Below are 21,637 nucleotides of genomic sequence, written 5' to 3' on the forward strand. Positions count from 1 at the left end.
CACCGCGCGTCCGCCAGCGCAGAGCCATAGAGCGGCAAGCACTCGACCATAGAGAAGCGGCGCCCGGAGCGCCCCCGTCCCACCGTAGAGCCGCTCTAGCCGCATCTCGGTGGTCTCCCCTCAGGCGGAGGCGGACCCCGGGCTCGGTACCCGGCAAGGCGGAGCGGCGGCGGCCCGCGCCGTGTGCCCCCAGAGCCCGCTCATGGGGAGCTGGAGCCCCTCGCTGTGCGGAGATGGGGAGCTCAGGCCCACCCGTGGCACCCGCGGGTGCTGCCCTGCAGCGGGGGCTCGGCGCGGCGCGGGGTCACCCCGGGACAAGGTGCTTTGGGCACGGGGGGAGCGGTGGGGTTGGTGTCCCACAAGGGATTGGGAAAAAGCCTGTTTAAAAGTGTACCTGGAACAGTGTGGAAAGTGGGATAGTGATGGAGAGAGGCCAGATGAGGCCACGGAGCTGCTGCGAGGGCTGGAGCAGCTCTGCTCTGGAGCCAGGCTGAGAGAGCTGGGCTGGGGCAGCCTGGAGAAGAGAAGGCTCCTGAAGGGGAGACCTTAGAGCAGCTCCAGTGCCTAAAGGGGCTCCAGGAAACCTGGAGAGGGGCTTTGGACAAGGGCCTGTAGGGACAGGACAAGGGGAATGGCTTTAACCTGCCAGAGGGGAGATTGAGATGAGCTCTGAGGCAGAAGCTCTTCCCTGTGAGGGTGCTGAGGCGCTGGCACAGACTTTTCCCAGAGAAGCTGTGGCTGCCCCATCCCTGGCAGTGTTCAAGGCCAGGTTGGACACAGGGGCTTGGAGCAACCTGCTCTAGTGGAAGGTGTCCCTGCCCATGGCAGGGGGTTGGAGCTGGAGGAGCTTTAAGGTCCCTTCCAACACAAACTATTCCAGGAGTCTGTGATAGCGCATCCATTAGAGCACCACAAATGGCCTCTGCTCATGCTGGTACAGCCAGAGCACAACCTGTGCTGCCCGTGGTGATTCACACATCCAGTACCTGAACAGCTCTCTGAGCTTTCAGAGAGAGTGAAGTGGAACCAGAGTTAATCATTGACGTATCTCGTTGGTTGAGAGATAAATGTATGTTCCTGCACTTGCTTTGCGGGCTGATTTTGTGTTTTAAAGACCTGTGTGTTGCTGCTGGGGCTGGGAAGTGGGAATTGCAGCTCCTTAAACAGAAGAGGGTGCTCCAGGAGCGTGGAGAACAGCGCTGGCAGCGGCTCCGCAGCCATGTTCCCCTGGAAGCGAAGTAGAAAAGCACAAAAGCTCGTTTGGGGGCAGCACAGAGGAAGACACAGACACAGTTTTTCAAACTTTTAAGGTTTGCCACCTTTTTCTTTCCCAGATTCCCACTAAATGAGCAACGTGGAGTCACTTTCCTTTCCCCGTGTGAAAAACCAGCGCAGATCCCTGTCAAACACGGAAGTTCTGCTGCTGGATCTACCCAGAACGTCTCCAGAAACACGCGGATCTTGGCAGGAGGCTCCTGTTGTGCCACGTCACCGCGTGTGTCACCCGCTGAGCAAACATTCCTGGAGTGCTGTCCCCTGAGCCAAGGGCTGCCCGGTGCCCCAGGAGGGACAGGATGACCCCATCCACAGGGGTGTCTCCCGTGAGCCGCAGAGCTGGTGCTGCGGGATGGTCACAGCAGGATTCCAGCTCAGCCCGAGCCTCGGGGGAGCAGCTCCATGCTCAGGTTACTCACTGGCATGACACGATAACCCTTAAAGACAAACCACCTCAGAATAAACTACTGTTTCTAGGAAAGAGAATGGAGACAAACCCTATTGAGGGACATTAAAACATACAGTAAATTCCAAGGATGTACTTGGGCGCATCATGGCTTGCTCAAGATGGGACGAGCAGCTTATCCTTGTCATTCCATGACGGTAAGGACAATCCTTGTCATTCAGATCGGCTTTATTCTCACTGAGTTCCTTGTCATTTGAGTTAAAAGATGCTCCTCATTTTCTTTGGGGCGTAAATGATCATTTTAGGACAAAGGAGCACAGAAAACATGGTGGAGTTCATTAAAATGTACCCCGGTGTTGTCGAGTCCGACACCAGCATCATTCAACATCATCTGTGCTGTCAAATAAATGAAGTAATAGGTTTGATAAGTATTTTGGAAAACAGATAAATGAATTTGGCTACAACAGGTAACACTTCCTCCTAAAGAGACCCGTTTATCCCACTCCAGAGTAGAGCAGATAATATAGATCTCTCTGATAATCAACGTTAAAGTGTGTTTGGTGGGGTGGTATTAAATAATGAGGAATGGCTGAGGTTGGTGGCTGTAATCGCTGCAGGAAATGTTCCCCCCTCCCCTCCTCTGGAATTAATGATACTGTTGAAAATGTTTTTGTGTCCAAACTGCATCATTTTGGAGAGCAATTAGCAGGAGATGAGCTGAGCTGGAGGCTGCAGCAGTAATGTGCTGTCTTGAGTGTCACTCGGCTGTGCAATTACGCCTGTCCCCCCGCGCGCGGCCAGCGCAGGATCACAAACACACCTGCATCATTAGCCCTAAAAGTGACATTACTCATCGCAAGGAACACGGTGACAAAGTGACTGGGCACAACCAGGCTTTGTGCTTGCTGCCTTTCAGCTTCCTGCAGGTCCAGGAGCGCCGAGGACTCACTCCTGCAAAGTGCCTTCGTGCCAGCGTGGTTTTCCCACCCGTAGCATGTGTGATATTCCTGGTGAAAGGAAGCACTGGCTCTTTTCCAGCATGCTGTAGGCAGGCAGCATCCTTGGCAGCTCACCCACGGGGGCATCTTCTGCTTCTCGGATGGTATTTGCAGTAGTGGGTGTGCGAAGGGGGAAACCGTTGAAGGTTTCGTGTCCTTTGACGGTGCAGCAGAACTTCCATGAGCAGTGGAAGCTTGCACCAGCCAGATGACACGCTCCCACCAGTGCTCCGTTTCAAACTAGGTCCCCGAAGTTTATCTGGAACAAACCAACAAAAAGCTCAGGGGCCCCAACACAAGAGGGACATGGAGCTCTTGGAGTGGGTGTGGAGGAGGCCCCGGAGCTGCTGCGAGGGCTGGAGCAGCTCTGCTCTGGAGCCAGGCTGAGAGAGCTGGGCTGGGGCAGCCTGGAGAAGAGAAGGCTCCCAAAGGGGAGACCTTAGAGCAGCTCCAGTGCCTGAAGGGGCTCCAGGAAACCTGGAGAGGGGCTTTGGACAAGGGCCTGTAGGGACAGGCCAAGGGGAATGGCTTTAACCTGCCGGAGGGGAGATTGAGATGAGCTCTGAGGCAGAAGCTCTTCCCTGTGAGGGTGCTGAGGCGCTGGCACAGGGTGCCCAGAGAAGCTGTGGCTGCCCCATCCCTGGCAGTGTTCAAGGCCAGGTTGGACACAGGGGCTTGGAGCAACCTGCTCTAGTGGAAGGTGTCCCTGCCCGTGGCAGGGGGTTGGAACTGGATGAGCTTTAAGGTCCCTTCCAACCCACACCAGGCTGGGATTCCATGATCCTATGAAAATGCTGCTTTCCTGATGTGCGCATTCTCAGCCAGCAGAACAAAGAATTGCTAAAAAGCCAATATTCCAACTATTCACCAAAGCCTGTTTTCAACCCATCATCACTCTGAAAACTCATCCTGCTGCTGTATGTGAGTCATGGGCTTAGATTAATTTATTTTGCTGTGCAAAGAGGTTTTTATAATACTTTTCCAATGCATTGAATCATTCTTTGCTGATGACTTAAGGATGCTGGTTTATTTCTCTAGTGATTGCAAATGGAAGCTGGATTTTAGCACTGAGTGTGACCCCAAAACATAAAGGGATATAATAATACATAATTAACTAGGCTGCGGTGTGTATGCTAAACACCTTGGTTGGTCCTTAGTTCTGTGTGTTGCCAGACAGGAAATGTTTCCTTTCCAAGATAAAGAGTTAATCTTGATGCTCAGGATAGTAAATTTCCACGTTTACTCGCTAAACGTCACCTAATAACATCAGAAGGAAAAGGCACTTTTCAAGTCATTTAACCAGCAATAAATATACTTTGGAATAGTTGATAACTCTGCAGATGAGCACAACAAATCCATTGTGCTCAGAAGAGCAACAGATCAAATATTTATAGTTTGGCACTAAAATCTTGTGCAAGTGTAGAGCTAAAGGTTGTGCCGTGGATTAATTTCATATGCACAGCTTGATGTGGATGCAGTTCGTTTGCAGCAGGATGCTTCGTGTGTAACGGGGAGATTTGCTTTCATGTGTCAAAGGTTCTGTTAAAAGTGATCATTTCTTTCTCTTCTTTGTTTTAAATAAGCCTCAAGCAGCTTCTTAGTAGCAGTGGCATCACCCAGGTACCTCTTTTGAGGGCAGTTCCAATTCACAGCCCTGACCATGTGTAATTTGGTGATAGAAGCTTTTCTGAAGAGTAATGATTCCTTAAGAGAGGGGGAGGATGATGAGGGAGGAGCAGGATCCTCACAGTCTGAAGAGTTGTATTTTAAGGCATTCATAAACATTAGCCTAGAGATAGAGTTTTCTTTAGCAACGGCTTGTTGGAGGATGAGAGCAGAGTAAGTGCAGCTGACAGAAAATATAGTACCTAGCTGGGAATTGAGAGCAAGAGCACGGGGAGGGAACACTGTTAGGCTTTCAAGGTGAAACAAGTGTGTAAATTCCCAGAACCAGATGGATGAGGACCTCGAGAGAGCTCAATGAGCCAACGTCAATGGGCAGCAGCCAAACAGCTCCAGCTCCCTCCCTGCTCCTGCCCCGGGCGCGCTTTTCAAGTGACAAGATACATTTTCATCCCCATTTCAGCATTGCTGAAGTTTGGGAAGTTGGAGAGGTGAGATGGTAACTTTGGGAGTGCAGCTCAGAGCTCCTGCCCAGCCGCTCTGCTCTGAGTAACTGGATGCTTTTTGTCTGCTGCTGGGTTTTAGCGAGGTTTTAGCAATCTCACACCTACAGGGACACTGTGAACAGTGAGAACTGCATGTAGGACAGGGGCTTCTTGTAGATTTGGGCTTCCTGCAACACGTTTGTAGCATATTTAAATCTAGTTGTAAAGCTAGTCCAGGAATAGGACTGCTAACACGCCTCCCTTTTGATATCTCCAAGGGGTTTACAAATATAGCTCTTAATCTGGCAAAGTGTTCATGCCAAGCAAAACATACTCCAACCTGTGCAGCTTTGCTTGAAGACAGATTTTGTTCTCATCTTCATGCCTTAGAGCCCTCTACCCCAATTACCTTACACGTATAGAATTGTGTGTACTATATACCCTCACCTAATTACACCTCAAGAAAATGGGAGAGCACTTTGGGGTTGTGTGGGCTTGGGATAAGAGATCTCAGAGCTGTCAAAGAGAAGATGCATCTCACAACTCTTCCTCCTTACAGTAAACACGCTTCAGATGGGAGCCAAATATACCCTGCACTTCACACAGCTGGGGATTAGCTCGCTTTCTATTGTAAATTACTTCCAGGAGAAAGACTGAATCATGGGCTGGAGGGGGCTGAGACATCTGCTTGCACTGGAGACACATCTGATGGCATCTTCTCTCCCTGCTCCTTCACCTGCATTTCACATTCTCCTCTTTGCTTTTCTAAGGCAACGCTGTCACACCACATCATCAGGATATTTTCATCATGAGTCTTTGCTGGTGTTATGTCATGTCCAAATCACTCTGCGATGACATTGCTTCAGCTCTTGAGGTGTTCAGAGACTCTTCAGCCTCTGCCAACCAGTTGGAGGTGGAATAGGCAGAAGCCAGGGCTGGACGGATGGGCGATGCGATGATTCCTGAGCGTTCTTCCTTTCTCCCGAGTAGCCCCATCAGAGTCAGGTTCTCAAGTTGATGAGTCATGGAAGAAGTGCAGGATTGTGCCTGTAGCTCCTGAGATGATGGATGGCTTCATTAAGCCTGGGTAGGTGAGGACCCGTGTGTGGAGTGTGGTGGGCAGGGCAGAGAACCTGGGCCGGTACCTTGGGTCAGTTTTGGTCTCCAGTCAGTGATTCAGTTATTCCCTCTCTGTGCCTTGGTTTTAAGCAGAAATAATTCCACTGACTCAGCTGGGTGCAGTGGGCTTTTGGTATGGTCTGTAAAGAGCTTTGAGATCCTAAGTGATCGATGCCTTGAGAATGTGTGTGATGAGTAACGTGGATGCATGTTGGGAGCTCAGGATTCGAGTGAACAAACAAGCCTTTGGCTGCATGAAACTGTGCAAAAGTATCCCGAGTCTGGGGCGGGTTTTTGACTTAGTGCTGATGGATCCATTGTTTCAAGTAAAGGTTTCTACTGCTCTTGTTATATCATGTGTGACATTTACAGTGCTCTTTGTTCCATTAGCCGAGTAATTTGAGATAGTTTATTATCCTTTGGAGACTTCTCTGCGTGCTGTTTAACTTCCATGTGACTGGACCCTGGAAAGAAACCTCTTAAAATAGTACAAGAGTCTAAAAATAGTGAGGAATTGGTCGTTTCTTAGGAATAGAAGAATTAATTTAGTGCACTTTAATAAGATCTGCAACATTAGGAAACACCACGTCTTGTTTCCTCTTTCTCTTCAGAGCCCCAAAGTACGCAGCAGCTTTCTCAAGGAGTCAAGGTGTGTCTTTCCTCCCAGTTGGAACTCGTAATTTGTTTGTATCAGTTCCTTTATTTCAGAGGAACAAAGAAACAGCATTTAATCAGCATGTTCTGAATCACTGGTGAAAGGAATTGCTCCATAATCTCAATTTTATTACATGAGGACACACTCGAGATGTAAGAAAATGGCAAAGGTTGTTATTCCTGGGACGATGTGCCTGGGGTGCTGTCACTGGGGTCCCCAAGGGACCGAGGCTGGTTGGATCCCGCTCCTGGAGTGGCTCATCCCCACTCAGTGGCAAAGCACGCTCGCTCTGATTCACCAGCAAGCTCAGGGCTGTGCTGGCTGCTGGGAAGAGTTGGCTTTTGCTCAGCCACATCTGTGGGAACAGGGGTTTTTTCTTGCCATCAAGACTTCACTCACTCCTGTCGGAGTAATGCAGGAGGCAGCTGGGATGTGAGTCTAAGGTGGTGAAGGGTGAACCGCAGAAACTCGGCGTGCAGGGACGCAGGCAACTGACCTCCTCTGCAGCCACATGGGTGTTTGTCACATCCACCTCTTCAGATGGGATCTGCAGCACCAGGCTGTGCAGAGGCTGAGCTGCGAACCTTATCTGGAAGACAACTGCCTGCAGCAGCACTGGCTTTGCTCTGGCTCAGGATGGTTGAGATGAGCTCTTAGGCAGAAGCTCTTCCCTGTGAGGGTGCTGAGGCGCTGGCACAGGGTGCCCAGAGAAGCTGTGGCTGCCCCATCCCTGGCAGTGTTCAAGGCCAGGTTGGACACAGGGGCTTGGAGCAACCTGCTCTAGTGGAAGGTGTCCCTGCCCGTGGCAGGGGGTTGGAGCTGGATGAGCTTTGAGGTCCCTTCCAACACAAACCCTTCTGTGTTCTATGATTCTGTGAGCGTGGCATTGCCTGGCAGGGGATGAGCAGCAAAACCCACCCCTGCTGCAACCTCTAACTTCAGCTCCTTGGCCAGTTTTGTGCCTCCAGCTGATTCCATGGAGGCGAAGCCTCTTTGGGCTAATTTGTGTGTGTCTCTCTGAGACAAACCTGCATCTTGCACGGGGAGGCAGAGCCAGGCGGAGTCCCCTGGTGAAGGACCTCAGTGCAGGAGGCTCTGTTACTTGCCAGCTCTGCCATTCCCTTGCATGGTCTTTGGCACCTCATTTGAACACTCCGGGCCTGGGCTTCCCAACCTGAAGAACAGGATGATCCCACTTACCACAGGTGTGTGATTTGCAGAGGGCAGGCTCTGCGCCAGAGTGCAGGAGGCTCCTCACTCCAAATGATGTTGCCTCCATCCTCTCATCATACTCCCACAGGGAGATGCAGCAGAGCCCAAATGACCCAGAAGTGTCTTGTAGAGCAGCAGTGTTAGTGCCCAGGCATGCAGAGCCCCCAGCACAGGGCTGGCCCCTCCAATTGCTTTGTTTTCATGCTGGGCTGAGGCTCAAACCTTCCAATAAACACCAGAGTCATTATCATCAAAATGTGGGAAATGCTGTCATTAAACCAGCCCGCTTTAGTTTTCAAGTGCCTCTTTCTGGGACATCAAATTCGTTTAGATCATTCTCAAAAGCCACAAATCCTGAATGGGTGCAGTAATGTGGTGTGGTGGGAGGCGAGAGCACTCCAGGCATTAAATTGGGAGAGAGCCAGGCTGGGATTAGTGCAGGGGTTTAAGACGTGATTCCTCCAGCTTGTCCTCTCACCCCCAGCCATGGGGTCTCCGGCAGTTTTTAGGCTGAGAGCCTGGTTCATGCTCTGGTATCTCTGCTTAGAGCTGTGCTGAGGAAAAGGGACATTCCTCTCAGAGAGCCCGAGCAGCAGATGCTGCCTCTTATAAAAAGATTGATTTTGTTCCAAAATAAAAGAAAACCTTAACTCCTTTCACAGCAAAGCCCTATGGTTACATCCCACTCCCCTTCACTCTGACAAATATGGAATAACATCATCATTTACTGAGAAGAACCAGGATTTTGGTCCTCTGGAGGAGATCCTGGCACAGAGACCACCTCGGAGCAGCACCGTGCGATGTGTCTGCTGATGTGCTGGGATGTTTGTGGGAGCATCAGCTCCTGTGATGGGAATAGGGATCCTAAAATCATATTTTAGTTCCTTAGAGTATAAATAGAAGACAAATTGCTTGTCAGCTGCTTCGTTTGGAAGATATTTAAAAGTACTTGGGAGAGGAAACATGCTCCCTGCTACAGATCCGGAGCTTTGCTCTATCAGCCTGAAGGATCTCCCAGTGCCTTGCAGACACAACAGGCTGTAGGCAGGAATCATTCACTGGGAGGAAAGAGTTCAGTTCAGTTCCCGGAGACTTTATCAGCGTGACAAGTTATTCAACTTATGCCAAAAATACATGTAAAAGACACTTCAGGCACATCTCTAGGAATGAGCAAATCTTCCACTTGTGGGAAGGTTGAGCCCACGTTGGTGCAGCGAAACGTCAGCTCCTAAAGCTGCTGTTTGCTTGGGAATGGGGCACAGGCAGGAAGGAGCCTCTGCCTTGTGCACACAGAGAGTCAGGTCGTTCAGAATTGATCCAGTCTTGGGAGGAGAAGGGATTATAATGGCTTTTATTGAGTGAACCAAACCTGGCAGCGTGTCGCCCGTTGTGGCCAGGGTTTGGTGGCCGGGGAGGGATGCAGTGCTGGCAGTGTGCTGTACTGATGCCATTCATTAATGGCTTTATCAAGCAGGAGAGTGGTGAGGCCGTTGGCATGTCCAGAGCACTCAAAGGGTGACAGAAATAGGCCACCCATCAGTGATCAGCTCGATGGGAGATGGGAACCGGGCTTCATCCTTACTGTAAGCCCGGGTGCTTCCAAGAAGCTGGGCCATGGCTGAGTTGGACTCTGTGGGTCTGGTTCATTAATAGAAATGAGCCATGCTCTGCACGTAACTTCCAGCACTCCACTTGGGAAAAGGCTGGGAACCCCTTCCTACCAGCTGGGAATTTCACTCGCTCCTGGCCTTCCTAGAAGAGGAAAACTGTGAGGGTCTGCACTGACCATCTTACACCTCCCCATGTCTTACTGCTGCTTTGCACATCCCTTTCCCTCCTCGTCCTCCTCCCTGCAGCTCCCGGCCCTGCTCTTCCTGCCCCTGCCTCCCAAGGGACTGGTTCCTATGGGAAGAGGTTGTTGCTTGGCTGAGATGAGCAGAACCAGCTCTTGCACACTGAGGGGTTCCCAGCGTGGGTCTGTCTCCTGCTTGAACACCCAAACGCGTCCCAAAGCTGAGCAGAGGGTCACAAAGCACCGACCTGTGAAAGCTGGGCTGGTGGAGGAAGCGTCACTGCACGGAGAGGGTGAGGACTGGCTGGATACTGGCAAGAGCTGGGAGCCTGACAGTGGGAAGCAGGCTGCCAGGTTCCTTGGGAGCAGGTTAAAATGATTTCAACAGGGAGAAATGGGCACAGAAGTGGCTGGGAATAGCAGGTCTGTGATTTCTCTGCATACTGAAGGATTCGGTGAGAGGAAGACGAGTTGGCCGATGTCCTATGGGAATCAGGGATTCGTCTCTGGGTCATCTTTTTTTCCTAAAGAAGAGCTGGAAGAGCAGGAGCTACTCACTGAAGGAGCTGGTTGGGTGGAAGTCAGGCAGTGGCCGCTTCAAACTGCGCTGGAGAAGTGAGCAGGAGTGGACAGCGAGCCCAGGGACAGTGGGGGTCTGAGCCGTGCATGAGCACAGCCAGTGTCCGAGCCCCCCCACGGGCTCCCTGTCTTGTCTCTTCCCATCACTGTACACCTCCAACCAGTTGTGACTTTGCCCTGCACTGAGGCGAGTTCATGGGCAACTGAATCACGGGAGGGATGTTAGAGCTGAGCGGGATGGGTGTAGGAAGGTGGAGAGGAGCCATGGGCTCCATGCTCCCTGGGATGTGTGAGTCCTCTGCTCCCCAGCACCAGCATCGTCTCTGCACCAAGGCAGGGCTTCAGTCTCCATCACCCACCTCCCTCTGGGACCCCACTTGGGATGGATTTTGCTGCAAATCACTGCAATTTGTTCTTATGATTCCTGTGCCTTGCAGTCAGTCCTTCTCTAGGCAGAGAGTCTTACCTGGAGGAGAGCTCCAGGACCCTCTGAAGGTCCTCACTTGCAGTCGATTTACAACATCTCTTCCTCCAGCAGTAAATCCTGCTGCTGTTGAGCAGGTCCTGAGGGGCTGGGGCAGATGCTGGGCTGCAGGGAGGTCTGGGGGGTGCAGGAGGTGCTCGGTGCTGCAGGGGGGATGTTAAGGGTCATGAGGAGGATGCTCGGGACTGCAAAGGGGACCACGGGGAGGTTGCTTGGGCCATGAGGAGGATGCTGAAGGTGGCAGGGGGGATGCTCACAGCTGTGGGGGGATGCTCAGGGATGCAGGGGGATGCTCAGGGATGCGGGGGGATGCTCAGGGATGCAGGGGGATGCTCAGGGATGCAGGGGGGATGCTCGCAGCTGTGGGGGGATGCTCAGGGATGCAGGGGGGATGCTCGGGGATGCTGGGGGGATGCTCAGTGCTGCGGGGGGGGACGCTCAAGGACGGGAGGGGTGCTAGGGGCCATAGGGAGGATGCCGGAGGGTTGCAGGGAGGGGCGGGGGCCCGCAGGAGGCGGCAGGTAGGAGGTGCGGGGGGCCGGGGGCTGCCGGGGCGGAGCCGCGGGGGGCCCCTCCCGACGGCCGCTATAAACCGGCGGGGAACGGGCGCGGGGCAGCGATCGCTGGGGCGCCCGGGGCCGGGGTGCGCCCTGCCCGCACCCTGCCCGCACCCTGCCCGGCGGGATGGCGAGGGGGCAGCTCTCGGGGGGTGCCTGGGGGGCCCTGGTGCTGCTGGGGCTGATGCTCCCGGCGGCACCGGCGGGCGCCTGGTACAAGCACGTCGCCAGCCCCCGGTACCACACGGTGGGACGCGCCTCGGGGCTGCTCATGGGCGTCCGCCGCTCCCCGTACCTGTGGCGCCGGGAGCTGCCGGCCGAGCCCCCGCGACGCCCCCCGGGACCCGCCGCCGCCCCGCCGCTGCCCCCGGGCCGCCCCGACGGCGAGAGCCCCCCGCCCGCCCCGCCGCCGCCCGGCCCCGGCCCCGGCCCCGGCCGCCTCCTGCAGCGCCTGCTCCGGCGGGGCTGGGGCTGGGGCGGCCCCCGCCCGGCTCCCGCCCGGCCCCCCCCCCGGGCCCCGCCAGGCTCAGGTAACCCCGGTCCCGACGGGCGGGCGGGGGGCGGCGGGGACGGGGCACCGAAGGCTGCTTCTGAGGGGTGCCACTGCCCGGGGTGCGGGCGTCGTGCGGCGGGGTGGCTGCGGCACCCCGGGGTGCTGGAGGGGGTTCACCAGGTAACGGGGGTGCGCGGAGCCGTGGAGGGGGTAATAGGAGTGAACAAAGCCATGGAGGAGGTTCACCAGGTAACGGGGGGTGCACGGAGCCTTTCAGGGGGTAATGGGGGTGCACGGAGCCTTGGAGGGAGTTCAACACAGAAGTTGGGGTGCACAGAGGTTTGGAGGGGGTTCACCAGGTAACTGGGGGTGCTCGGAACCTTAGAGGGAGTAATGGGGTGCACGGAGCCTTGGAGATGGGTTAACAGGTAACTGGGGGTGCACAGAGCCGTGGAGGGGGTTCACCAAGTAAATGGGGGTGCATGAAGCCTTGGAGGGCGTTCAGCAGGTAAATGGGGGTGCACGGATCCTTGGAGGGATGTCACCAGGTATCCGCGGGTGCACGGAGCTATAGGGGGGGTTCAACACATAACTGGGGGTGCATGGAACCATGGAGAGGGTTCAGCAGGTAACTGAGGGTGCACAGAGCCTTGCTGCGGTCTCCCATCCCGCAGGCGGTGGGGTTTTGGGGTGCCCCAAGCAGGGAGCTGGGCTGCCCCGGTGCGAGGTGCTCCCGGTGTGACCCCCCCCAGCACCCCTGTCCCTGCGGGGCTCAGCCTGGCTCCAGACAGTCGATTTCTTTCCTCTTCTATAAAGCTGGAGCCAACATCCAGCTGAAATCCACGGAGGCTTTTAGCCGTTGGATCAGCCCCTGAAGCATGGAGCTGGATTCCTCATTCCTTCATTTTCTAGAGGAAATCTGGGATTAAGATCTCTGGGACAGCCCAGACAGGGCAGCTCAGCCCTGTGTTACATCTGCAGCTTGGCTGCGTGCAGGCAGAGCATCCCGGGTACCACGCTGCGGCTCTGCACCTGCATCCGTGCGTGCACCCCTTGATTTCACAGCCCAATTCCCATGGGATCCCCCAAGCCTGTATCTGGGTGTCTGCAGGGGCTTCATCTGCGTGGTCGCAGTCACCACGGGTTGGATCTGAGCCCACGGAGGAGAATACTGGATGAATGACCTGGAGGCAGCGCTGGTTTGAGCACTGTGCAGAGCAGAATCGTGGTCCCACGTGGGAAGGGCGGTGGTGCTCAGCCGGATGTGCAGGTGAGGCTCCGAAATAACCTGTCCCCTCTTCTCCTTGCAGCTTCTCCCCCTGGAAGACATGGCTCTGATCCGCTGAAGGGGCCGCTGCCAGCGCCGGAGGAGCATCAACTGCCCGAGGTGGAAACTGCTCACCCTGCCTGGCGAGGAAGAGTCTCATCGGTGGATGTCCGGGTACTCTGACCTCTCTGACACCACATAGACAATTGCATTCCCGAACAACCCTGGTTTTTCATGGCTGCTGCCTACTCGCAGTGGTAAATTCATGTCGGTTTCAGGTCAACCCGTGCTCTGAACTTGGGGAGAAATAAACAGGGAAGAGGATTTATTTTTGTTGATTTTTTTTTTTTGGTAGCTTTCTGGACTAGCTGGTTTGCAATGTGACACAACCATGTCCCTTTGCTCCCTAGGAACCTGCCCTCATTAAATGAGAATCGATCAAAGGAAGCTTTGCCTCCCTTGTGCTGGTGTGTTTCGGGGTTTCTCAAAGCAAAACGTGGTGCAGACACTTCAGCAGACGGGTCACTCCCAGATTTTTCTGACATGATTTAACTCCTTGACACAGTTTCTTCTGCAGCTTTACAGTAAATCCCTTTTACTGCCCGTATGGGAGTTCCTGCCAGACCAAGTGTCAATTAAGATGACAAAGTTAGAACCTTTCCCGGACTGGGCTGCACAACAGCTCTGGGAGTTCTTGCTGCTCCAGTTCTTTATTTGCCTGCTTAGAATTTAACGTCTCCACTGATGAAAAATAAATGTAACTCCCCATTAAAACAGGGAGGAACCTCAGGGCCAGGCAGGAGCACCCAGTGCTGGAGCGGGTGGGATCTGAGCCTAAAGGAAACCTGAGGTTTGGAGGGGCTGAGCCGAGCTCCTGTGAATTGCTGAGCTCTCACCCGCCGGCGCTGGCAGACTTTGCAGGAAATCTGGCAAAAAGAGACGTTTCCACCCTTCTTGCTTGAGCTGCCTGCTCCTGCCAAGCCCCTGTGGCTGACCATGGAGCTGGGACAGCGTGCTTTGTGCTGCCTTTGGTTTGGATCCGAAAGGAAAACCCCTCATGGTGCTCATTAGGAAGTGCACGCTAAGCCCTGCCTGCTGCTGCCCCTTGAGGGGCTGCATCACCCCTGAAGGTCTCAGGGTGTATTTCAGGTGCTATAACACATGAAGGGCCATTCTCTCGCAGCTGATTCCCAATTGGTTTTTCCTCCATGGCCCCTCTCCTTCCCCCCTCCATGAGTTTCCAATTTCTGCTCTTCATCAGTGCAGTGCTTGGATGGGTCAAATGAGCCACGACTGCCAGTAACCCATTAGGCATCTGCACTTGAGCAGGGCTGTACCTGTCCCAGTGCCAATGAGCTTGTGGAGTGGCCACTGAGGCAAAGTGCCCTTCTTGATGGAGGTAAGTGATAAATGAGGTAGAAAAGGTGAAGTGGGATGCACAGAGAGGGGGATGAAGGATGATGTGTTGAGAGATGAGACTCGAGTGTGCACTTTCGTCCTCATCTGTTGGAAAGAGATGCTTCTCTGTGCAATTACTGGGGCAAAAGCAGTCAGACTCTCAGTTAACCACAAGCCCTTCACTTCTCACCTTGTGAAATAATGTTTCCTGTTGCTGTTGAGGAGCATGAGCTGAGTCCCCAGCGGGGCTGCAAGGTGATATCCTCTGTGCTCCCAGCTCTCCAGAGAGGTCTGGGCTTTCCCTGGGGATCAACAAGCCCAATATGAAAGAAAGCTTAAGGTGGTGTTTAATTATCCCTCCTGCCTCGGGGCAGGACCCAACAGTCCCTGATGGATGTTCATCTCATTCCTTCTAAAAGACAGGTCCTGGGGGAGATACTGAGTTTCCCACACTCTGCCTCCTGCCCCTCTCGCTCTGGGGCTGCATGCCCAGACCCACAACTTGGACCATGGGGACCCCCTGTCCTGGGCCCCATGGATGCCCCAAGATGAAAAGCAGCCTCAGGGATTCTTGGGGAGGATGCTGGTCTCTGCCTGCCATAGGCTGGGTTTGCAGCCAGGAGCAAAGAGGGGGACAAAAGCTTTCGTGGGGAGCATGGACAGGCCCAGAGCTGAGCAGTGTGATGGGATCCTGTCCCTTCACCCCCACAAAGCAGCTTTACAGAGATAACTGCAACACAAGAGGTTGATTCCCAGCACCTTTTTGGGCTTTGGGAGATATGGGGAGCTCAGAAACCAGATGACACCCCTTCCCTCCTACCACATCCCACCAGGTCCCTGAGGCTGTAGGGTGGTGGGCAGGGTGCAGGGGGTGCCAGGAGTGAGGTGGCACCGAGGTGGCTTTGCCATTCCATCCTGTGGCCATGCAGGGGATGGAGAGGGCTGGGGAGCTGCAGCAGGGCTGAGGATGAGCCCAGCCACCACGTCCCCATCCCTGTGCCCTTGCAGAGCAGGGAACTGCTCCCATGGGAGCTCCTTTGCCTGCACAGCCCAGCCAAGACCAGGCCTGGGAGGGGATGGAAGCAGGAGGGGATGGAAGCTCCAGGCTAAAGCCTGTCCCGCTGCTCCATCTGTGGATTAGGGCAGCCCAGGGCTGGGGCTGCTCCTGGGCTCTGGGTCCCAGAGCAGCACACACGGGGTTTGAACCTGGATCCAGCTGCTGGTCCAGGTCCATCCCTGAGGTGCTGCCTGGGTGCTCTGCGGACCCAGCTCCCCTCTCCAGAGCCAGGGCCGGCTGGCGCAGGGAAGCTTTCCCAGCTTTCCTGGATGGAGTGTGCCATCACCCAGCCTGCCGTGCCAGTGCACGCACTTTGTTCTAGTGCAAGAGGAATCCCAGGGGCTGCGTTGGGCAGGAAGACGTCCCACCCCAACCCGGCCCAAGCCCGGGGCAGCTCCCTTTCCTTCCCGGCTCTCCGGCCTCTCCCAAGGGAGCAGCAGCATCCACTGGGCACGCCGGGGCTGGGGGCTTTGGGGAGGGCAGGAACCGCCAGCTCCGGGGGAGCCGGGGTGAGCTCACACCAGGGCTGGCCCATGAACACACACACAATGGCTGCAGGGCCCCTGCATGTACGAGGAGGAAGAAAACTCCCCAAGGAATTTCCTCCTCCATCGGCTCTGCCCAGGAGCTGTTCCTTGCCCCGCTGGGATGCTGGGGCTGAGCCGGGCCAGGCTGGGTGGCCCCTGTTGGGTGCAGTGTGGCTGGGGATGGAGAACCCTTGGGCAGAGCTGGGTACCCCGGAGAGTCCTGGTGCAGAACCCCAGGCTGCAGCACCCAGTGCTGAGGGTCTGCCAGGGGTCTCCTCCTGTCCCACCGGGCTGTCCACAGCTTCACACTGACACCAGCCACGGGAATTGAGGGAGGCTGGAGATAAGGGGCAGGAGCTGCAGAGAACAGGAGATAATGGTATCTCTGTGCCCACTGGTTGCCTGCTTCCCAGATGTCCAGGGCGCTGATAAGGTGACAGTGGCTTTGAGACACAGGCAGGGATCTCCCGGCTGCACAGCCCGGGGCTGTTCCTGGGGTGCCCGAGGGGAAATGCGGGGTTGGGACCCTCCATGGGTCCCACACTCCCACCCTTGAGCCCTTTGGGCTGCTATGGCATGGCTGGCAGAGGAGGTGTCCCATCTCCATCCACCTCCAGCCCTGCAAAACCCTCTTGATGTGTTTCTCCTGCTCCTCACTCAGGTTGCCACCACCCTGGGGCTCGGGTCCAGCTCCCATGGCTGGTGGCATCACCCTGCTGCTCTTCTGCCAGGGGAGGAGGTGGCTGTGGTGGAGCACGGCAGGCCGGGTGCTGGCAGGGATCTCAAGGGTGCATTCCTGCCTGGGGAGGTCCCCTCTGCCACGGTGGCACTTCCGCAGACGTGTTCCACCACCAGCCTCACCCGGGGATGGGTGCTGCTGGGAATGAGTGCTCCTGGGGATGGGTGCTTGGAGGACCCAAGGACAGGGCACCTCAGAGCCAGCCGGAGGGCTCGGTGCTGCTCTTACATCCATGTCCTTGCTGTGGCTGGCACATGGCACCAGCACTGGCTGGCATCCGGCTCAGGAAATGAGCTGTGCCAGCACCAGCCTCTCCAGGAGCAAATCCCTCTGCAATCCCATATCCATGTGGTTTTCCTGTAGCTGCTAGAGCCATTTCAGCCCTTCCAGGGGAGAACGGAGGTCAGCGGCAGGCTGGAGGCTGTGGGGACATGGGGGGTGCAGAGCAGGGTGGTTTGCACAGCACCGGCATGTGGGAGCAGCATTGTTGCTTCCACACTTGTCCATGGATGTGCTGGAATGTGGGATAGCTCAGACCCCCTCCAGCTTGGTACCTATAGCACCGTGTCTGCTCGCAAGCCATAAGGGACCTGGCAGGTTGTGCAAGAGGCATGTCCCAGCTCTCAGCAGTGAAACTGAACTTTCTGGGCTTTCACAACCCACAGAGCACATAATTAATCCTCCTAATGATCAAGTCTCCTTCCACCCCCATAAATCTAACCTGGAACGTGTTTACAGCTCAATAGTGCCACACACAGAGGCTCGGAGAAAATGAGACGCTGCTTTTGAGGAGCTCTCCTCTCGTGCCCTGTTCCTTTGGCAGCACAGAGAAATCATTGGCCTTTCCCTGCTCCGTGTGAGCTCCCAGGACCGACAGCCCCGTGCTGGGTGATGCCAAAATGAGGGAGGAATGAGCACATCCATGCAGGTGGAAAGCCCAAGACTTCATCATTAATGGTCAGAGCTAATCACTGCGGCAGCAGCTCCCTGTGGGGACCATCAGACATCCCCGATGATGAGGGTGCCAAAGAAAGGAGAGGTTTTTCCTTTGGGCCATCTTCTGCCAAAGAGGAGACACGTTTTCAGCACGTTTCTCAAGGGCAGATCTTGTGGCTTCTCCCTTTCTCCCTTGCCGGGATGCAAGTTGCTGCCTTGTGCTTGTCCTGCTCGGGGATGGGAGCTCCGCCAAAGGGAGGGCAAGGAAAAGGCGCTGCCGGACACTCCTCCCTTCGGCTTTCGTGAGACACCGTTTCCACCTCAGCCATGGGAGATGCTCTTCCTCCCGCTCAGCCTCCTCCTCCCCAGCAGCACGTTTGGCTGGTGTTTATCTGCCCCTTGCTCCATACCTGGCTTTCCACCATGGAGCTGGGCTGGTCACCGCCAGGCTCCACATCACAGGAGACCTTGGCCACCTTCTGCCTTGGGGTGAAGGAAGACCTGGGTCCCTCTTCCCAAGCTAAGGGCACAGCACAGCTCCCAAAATAGTGGGATCAGGAAATAAATGCTCCAGTTTAGGCTCCCAAAGTTTGTGACCAGCAGCAGGAAGGCAGAACTCCTGTGCTGAGGCTGGGCTCTACCCAGTCCCATACATGTGTCTGCGGGAGGGGAGCTGGTGGTGGCTCAGTCTGGGGTTCTGATGTCCTTGGGAGTGAGGGCTGGGATGCCCTTGGGTGTGGACAGGGATGCTCAGGCTGGAAGGTTTCCTAAAGCCTTCCTCGGAGTGATTTGAAGGTCCCGGCATCTCCACCAGGTACCTCTTGGTACCAGACCCTCCTTAATTCCTCCACAAGGAATAGATGGTTTGGGGGAAAAAAAGCCTTTTTGGGACACTGAGGTTGGAAAAAACACACAAATCCAGGTCACACTTGGGAAAATGTGCTCCAAAAATAGGCATTTTTGCAAACTTCAAACATCCCATTTTCACCTTTTTGAAACGCTTTTTTCTCCCTTTCCTTTTCTTGCCATTTAAAAAGACATTCCAAAGGGTTAAAATATTCCGACCACCCCAGAGATTTTCTCCCTCGTTGTTTTTATTGCACTGGATAAAACGAAAAGGGTTTTCTTGTTGAAACCAACTTGACACAACCCCTCTTCCCCCCCCCCACGTTTTGCTCTGGTCAGGGAGTGGAAAAATCAATTACTCGCACTCCTCCAGTGCGATAAAAGGCTCCGGGACTCCACAAAGAGGCTCAAGGGAGCACTTGTGTTCCACAGCAATAAAACAGGCCCCGGGCTTCCCATCTCTCTGGTTTCCTCCCCTGTCACCCAGGATCTTGTGCCGGGATCGGCACTTCTGCACCAAAGGGGCCTGGGCACAAAGGCAGCTGGTGTCGTCCTTCTCTCCTGGGATGCGGCACCCAAGTAGCACATTCCCGACGGGAAACGAGGGTGGGAAGATTGCTGGAGGGGAATAATGCCATTCTTTTCCTCTAAGACACACCACCAAGCATCTTTCATGGTTGAGCATCATTCCTTTGAAGAGTGATTTTACATCTAACTGCAGCGAAGTCTTTTTTATGAGGCAGACAACAAATTAGAAGTGAATCCATATTCACTTCTGGAGTCTTTTCTTTGCCACCTCAAGCTGGGCACTGCGTTTGCTTCGGCTCTGTAAAGATCTGGTAGAGGAAAGCAGTTGGGGAAGGAGAAATACCAGAGGAGGGTGAGGAACCTGTGAGACAGGAACGTGGCGCCCAGCACTGTGACAACTGATCCGGCTCATTTCCTCCTTGTAAAACATTGCAAGGAACTGAAGCCCAGGAATGCAAAAGGGTGAAGATGGTTTCACCCAAACAAGCTCATTCTAGGTGAAACCTGGACAGCCTCTCCCAGGAGCACTGAGGATGGAGCAGGAGCCTTTCCCTGCCAGGATGGTTTGGGATGGGGACAGCAGAGCTGTGTGTTGATGAACCCCATCCCCAGCCTGGTGCTTGGGGGGGCACAGAACGTTTTAGAGCTCATTCATGTGAATGTATGGAGGGCATCAGCCCATGAGCTCCGTGTGTGCCAGCCTGGCCAGCTCGGTGGAGGCATCCCACCAGGAGCTCCACATCTCCCTGTGGTCATGGGCTGGGGCTGGGTGGGCAGAGGAGATATTGGGCGCCATCCTCCCCGCTCTGGACCAGGGGTTCCCAGCACATCCCATCAGCTCAGGATGACCTCTGGATGCACGCACAGCCTCCGCTCCAGGCCCTGCTCCCCACAGCCTCCCCTCCACGGTCCCGTGTCCCCGGGGATGATGATCCCTGGCCCCGGTACCCCGAGGATGCAGGTTTTGGGGGTCCCGGCTCAGCAGCCCCGGGGCTGGCCTGGGGGTGATGGGCTCCAGCCGGTGCCCGCGGGGCTGCCACTGCCCGGGAGCTGCACCGGGAGAGGGGGATCGGGAACCGGAGCTGAGCCCGCGAAGCCCCGATCCGTTAGTGCAGGAGGCCGCGATCAGCCCCGGGGACCCCCGCGCCACCGGCACCGGGGCTGCATCGGCTCCGTCTGCCCGGTGCCGGTCCCGGTGTCAGTGCCGATGCCGGTGCTGTTCCGGTGTTGGTGCCGATCCCGGTGCCGATCCCGATCCCGGTCCCGGCTCCGCCCGCCCCGTCCCTCGCCCGTCCCCGGCCCCGTCCCTTACAGCGGCTCCGCCCCGGCTCCGCCCGCCCCGTCCCCGGCTCCGGCCCGTCCCCGCCCGCCGCGCTCCCGGCGCCGCGGGGCAGCGCGCAGCATGGCCGCGGTGCGCAGCGCCCCGGCCCCAGCCCCGGCCCCGGCCCCAGCCCTAGCCCCGGCTCCGGCCGCAGCCCCGGCCCCGGCCCCGGCGCCGTCCCGCCCCTCCGCGCCCGCCCCGGGCCGCGCATAAAAGCGGCCCCGCGGCCGCCCGCCCGTGCCCGCCCTCCCGCTGCTGCTGCCGCCGCCGGGCCATGGCCAAGGACCAGCTGAAGCCGCGGCTGTGCCGCATGCTGAAGGGGGAGAGCGGTTACGGCTTCCACCTGCACGGCGAGAAGGGCAAGAGCGGGCAGTTCATCCGCAAAGTGGAGCCCGGTTCGCCCGCCGAAGCGGCGGGGCTGCGCGCCGGGGACCGCGTCGTCGAGGTGAACGGGCTCAACGTGGAGCAGGAGACGCACCACCAGGTACGGGCAGGGGACCGCGGTACCCCCGGGGTGAGCGCCCCGGCTACGGGCCTCCCTTCCCGGCTTAGTTTTGCCCTGCTCCAACCACCCTCGGGTGCGCTTGGAAGGGTGGTTTGCACCCAAAATAGCCGTGCTGGAGCATCCCCGGGTTGGATAGTGCTGGTGGAGTGGGGTGAGTGCCCCCCAAAATCGAGGCCTGGGCTGCAGAGGGGCTTTGTGTGCCTGGGACACTGGGTTCCCGTGGGAATGGCTGCGTGGTGTGGTCTGTCTCGCTGCTGTTGTGTAGAGGTGGGAAAGCTGAAGGTGTTTCGGTATGGGCAGGGCGCTGCTGTGTTATGCAATCAGTGGTGGAAAGGAATGGGGAGACTCGGGCTTTATTTCCAGCTCTTGGCCGCTTTGGGTGTGCTGCTCCTGCTTATACCGCCCAGAGCATATAAAGATGCCTTAAAATCTACTGAGCAAGCTCTGCAGATGTTCAGCAGTTTGGCTTTGGTGAGATGGGGCTTGCAGGGGAGGAATGGTTGGTGTTAGAGCATGGCTGTGCCTGAGGGAACTGAGTGAGCCATTTCTCAGCTCTGTAACAGAAGCTGCACACTTCAGACTCCGTCATTTTCTGCTTATAAACTGAAACTTGTATTTATTAAACTGTTTAGGCCAAAAAAACCCAGTGGTGAGATTCAAGCTGCTCTGGAGCACAGCACCCAATGTGCTGGTTGTCGAATGGCTCATGGGGCTCTGTGGGGTTTGGTGCTTTAGTAACCTAAAACATACATCCAGCCCCTACTGCCAGTGCTTTATCAGGGCAGAGCAGGGATGGGCCTTGTGTGGGTTTTGGGGGGACCTGGTGGGGTTTTGG

The 21,637-nt window shown here is 56.0% G+C and overlaps 2 protein-coding genes and 1 long non-coding RNA gene across 4 annotated transcripts in view; all 3 read left to right on the plus strand.

The window, feature by feature from the left end:
* The first annotated feature begins 10 nt into the window (after positions 1-10).
* On the plus strand, positions 11-2,349 carry LOC115607612. The gene is made up of 2 exons (XR_003991293.1): positions 11-319; positions 1,335-2,349. It is a non-coding gene; the product is annotated as an uncharacterized LOC115607612 (long non-coding RNA).
* An 8,883-nt stretch (positions 2,350-11,232) lies between these two features.
* Positions 11,233-13,392, plus strand: NPW (neuropeptide W). Its single transcript, XM_030485108.1, is given in 3 exon segments — positions 11,233-11,687; positions 11,689-11,715; positions 12,989-13,392. Coding segments are annotated over 3 exon segments (438 nt in total). The 5' UTR covers positions 11,233-11,312; the 3' UTR covers positions 13,025-13,392.
* A 6,717-nt stretch (positions 13,393-20,109) lies between these two features.
* The window catches only part of SLC9A3R2 (SLC9A3 regulator 2), a 32,979-nt gene continuing 31,451 nt past the window's right edge, over positions 20,110-21,637 (plus strand). Inside the window, exon 1 of one of the 2 annotated variants that reach the window (XM_030485102.1) lies at positions 20,110-20,781. In XM_030485102.1, the coding sequence (XP_030340962.1) occupies positions 20,572-20,781 (210 nt within the window). In that variant the 5' untranslated portion in view covers positions 20,110-20,571. The remainder of the gene's footprint in view (positions 20,782-21,637) is intronic. The other variant, XM_030485103.1, reaches the window with a different exon arrangement.

Source organism: Strigops habroptila, chromosome 4 (assembly GCF_004027225.2).
Source record: "Strigops habroptila isolate Jane chromosome 4, bStrHab1.2.pri, whole genome shotgun sequence".
Lineage (NCBI taxonomy): Eukaryota > Metazoa > Chordata > Aves > Psittaciformes > Psittacidae > Strigops > Strigops habroptila.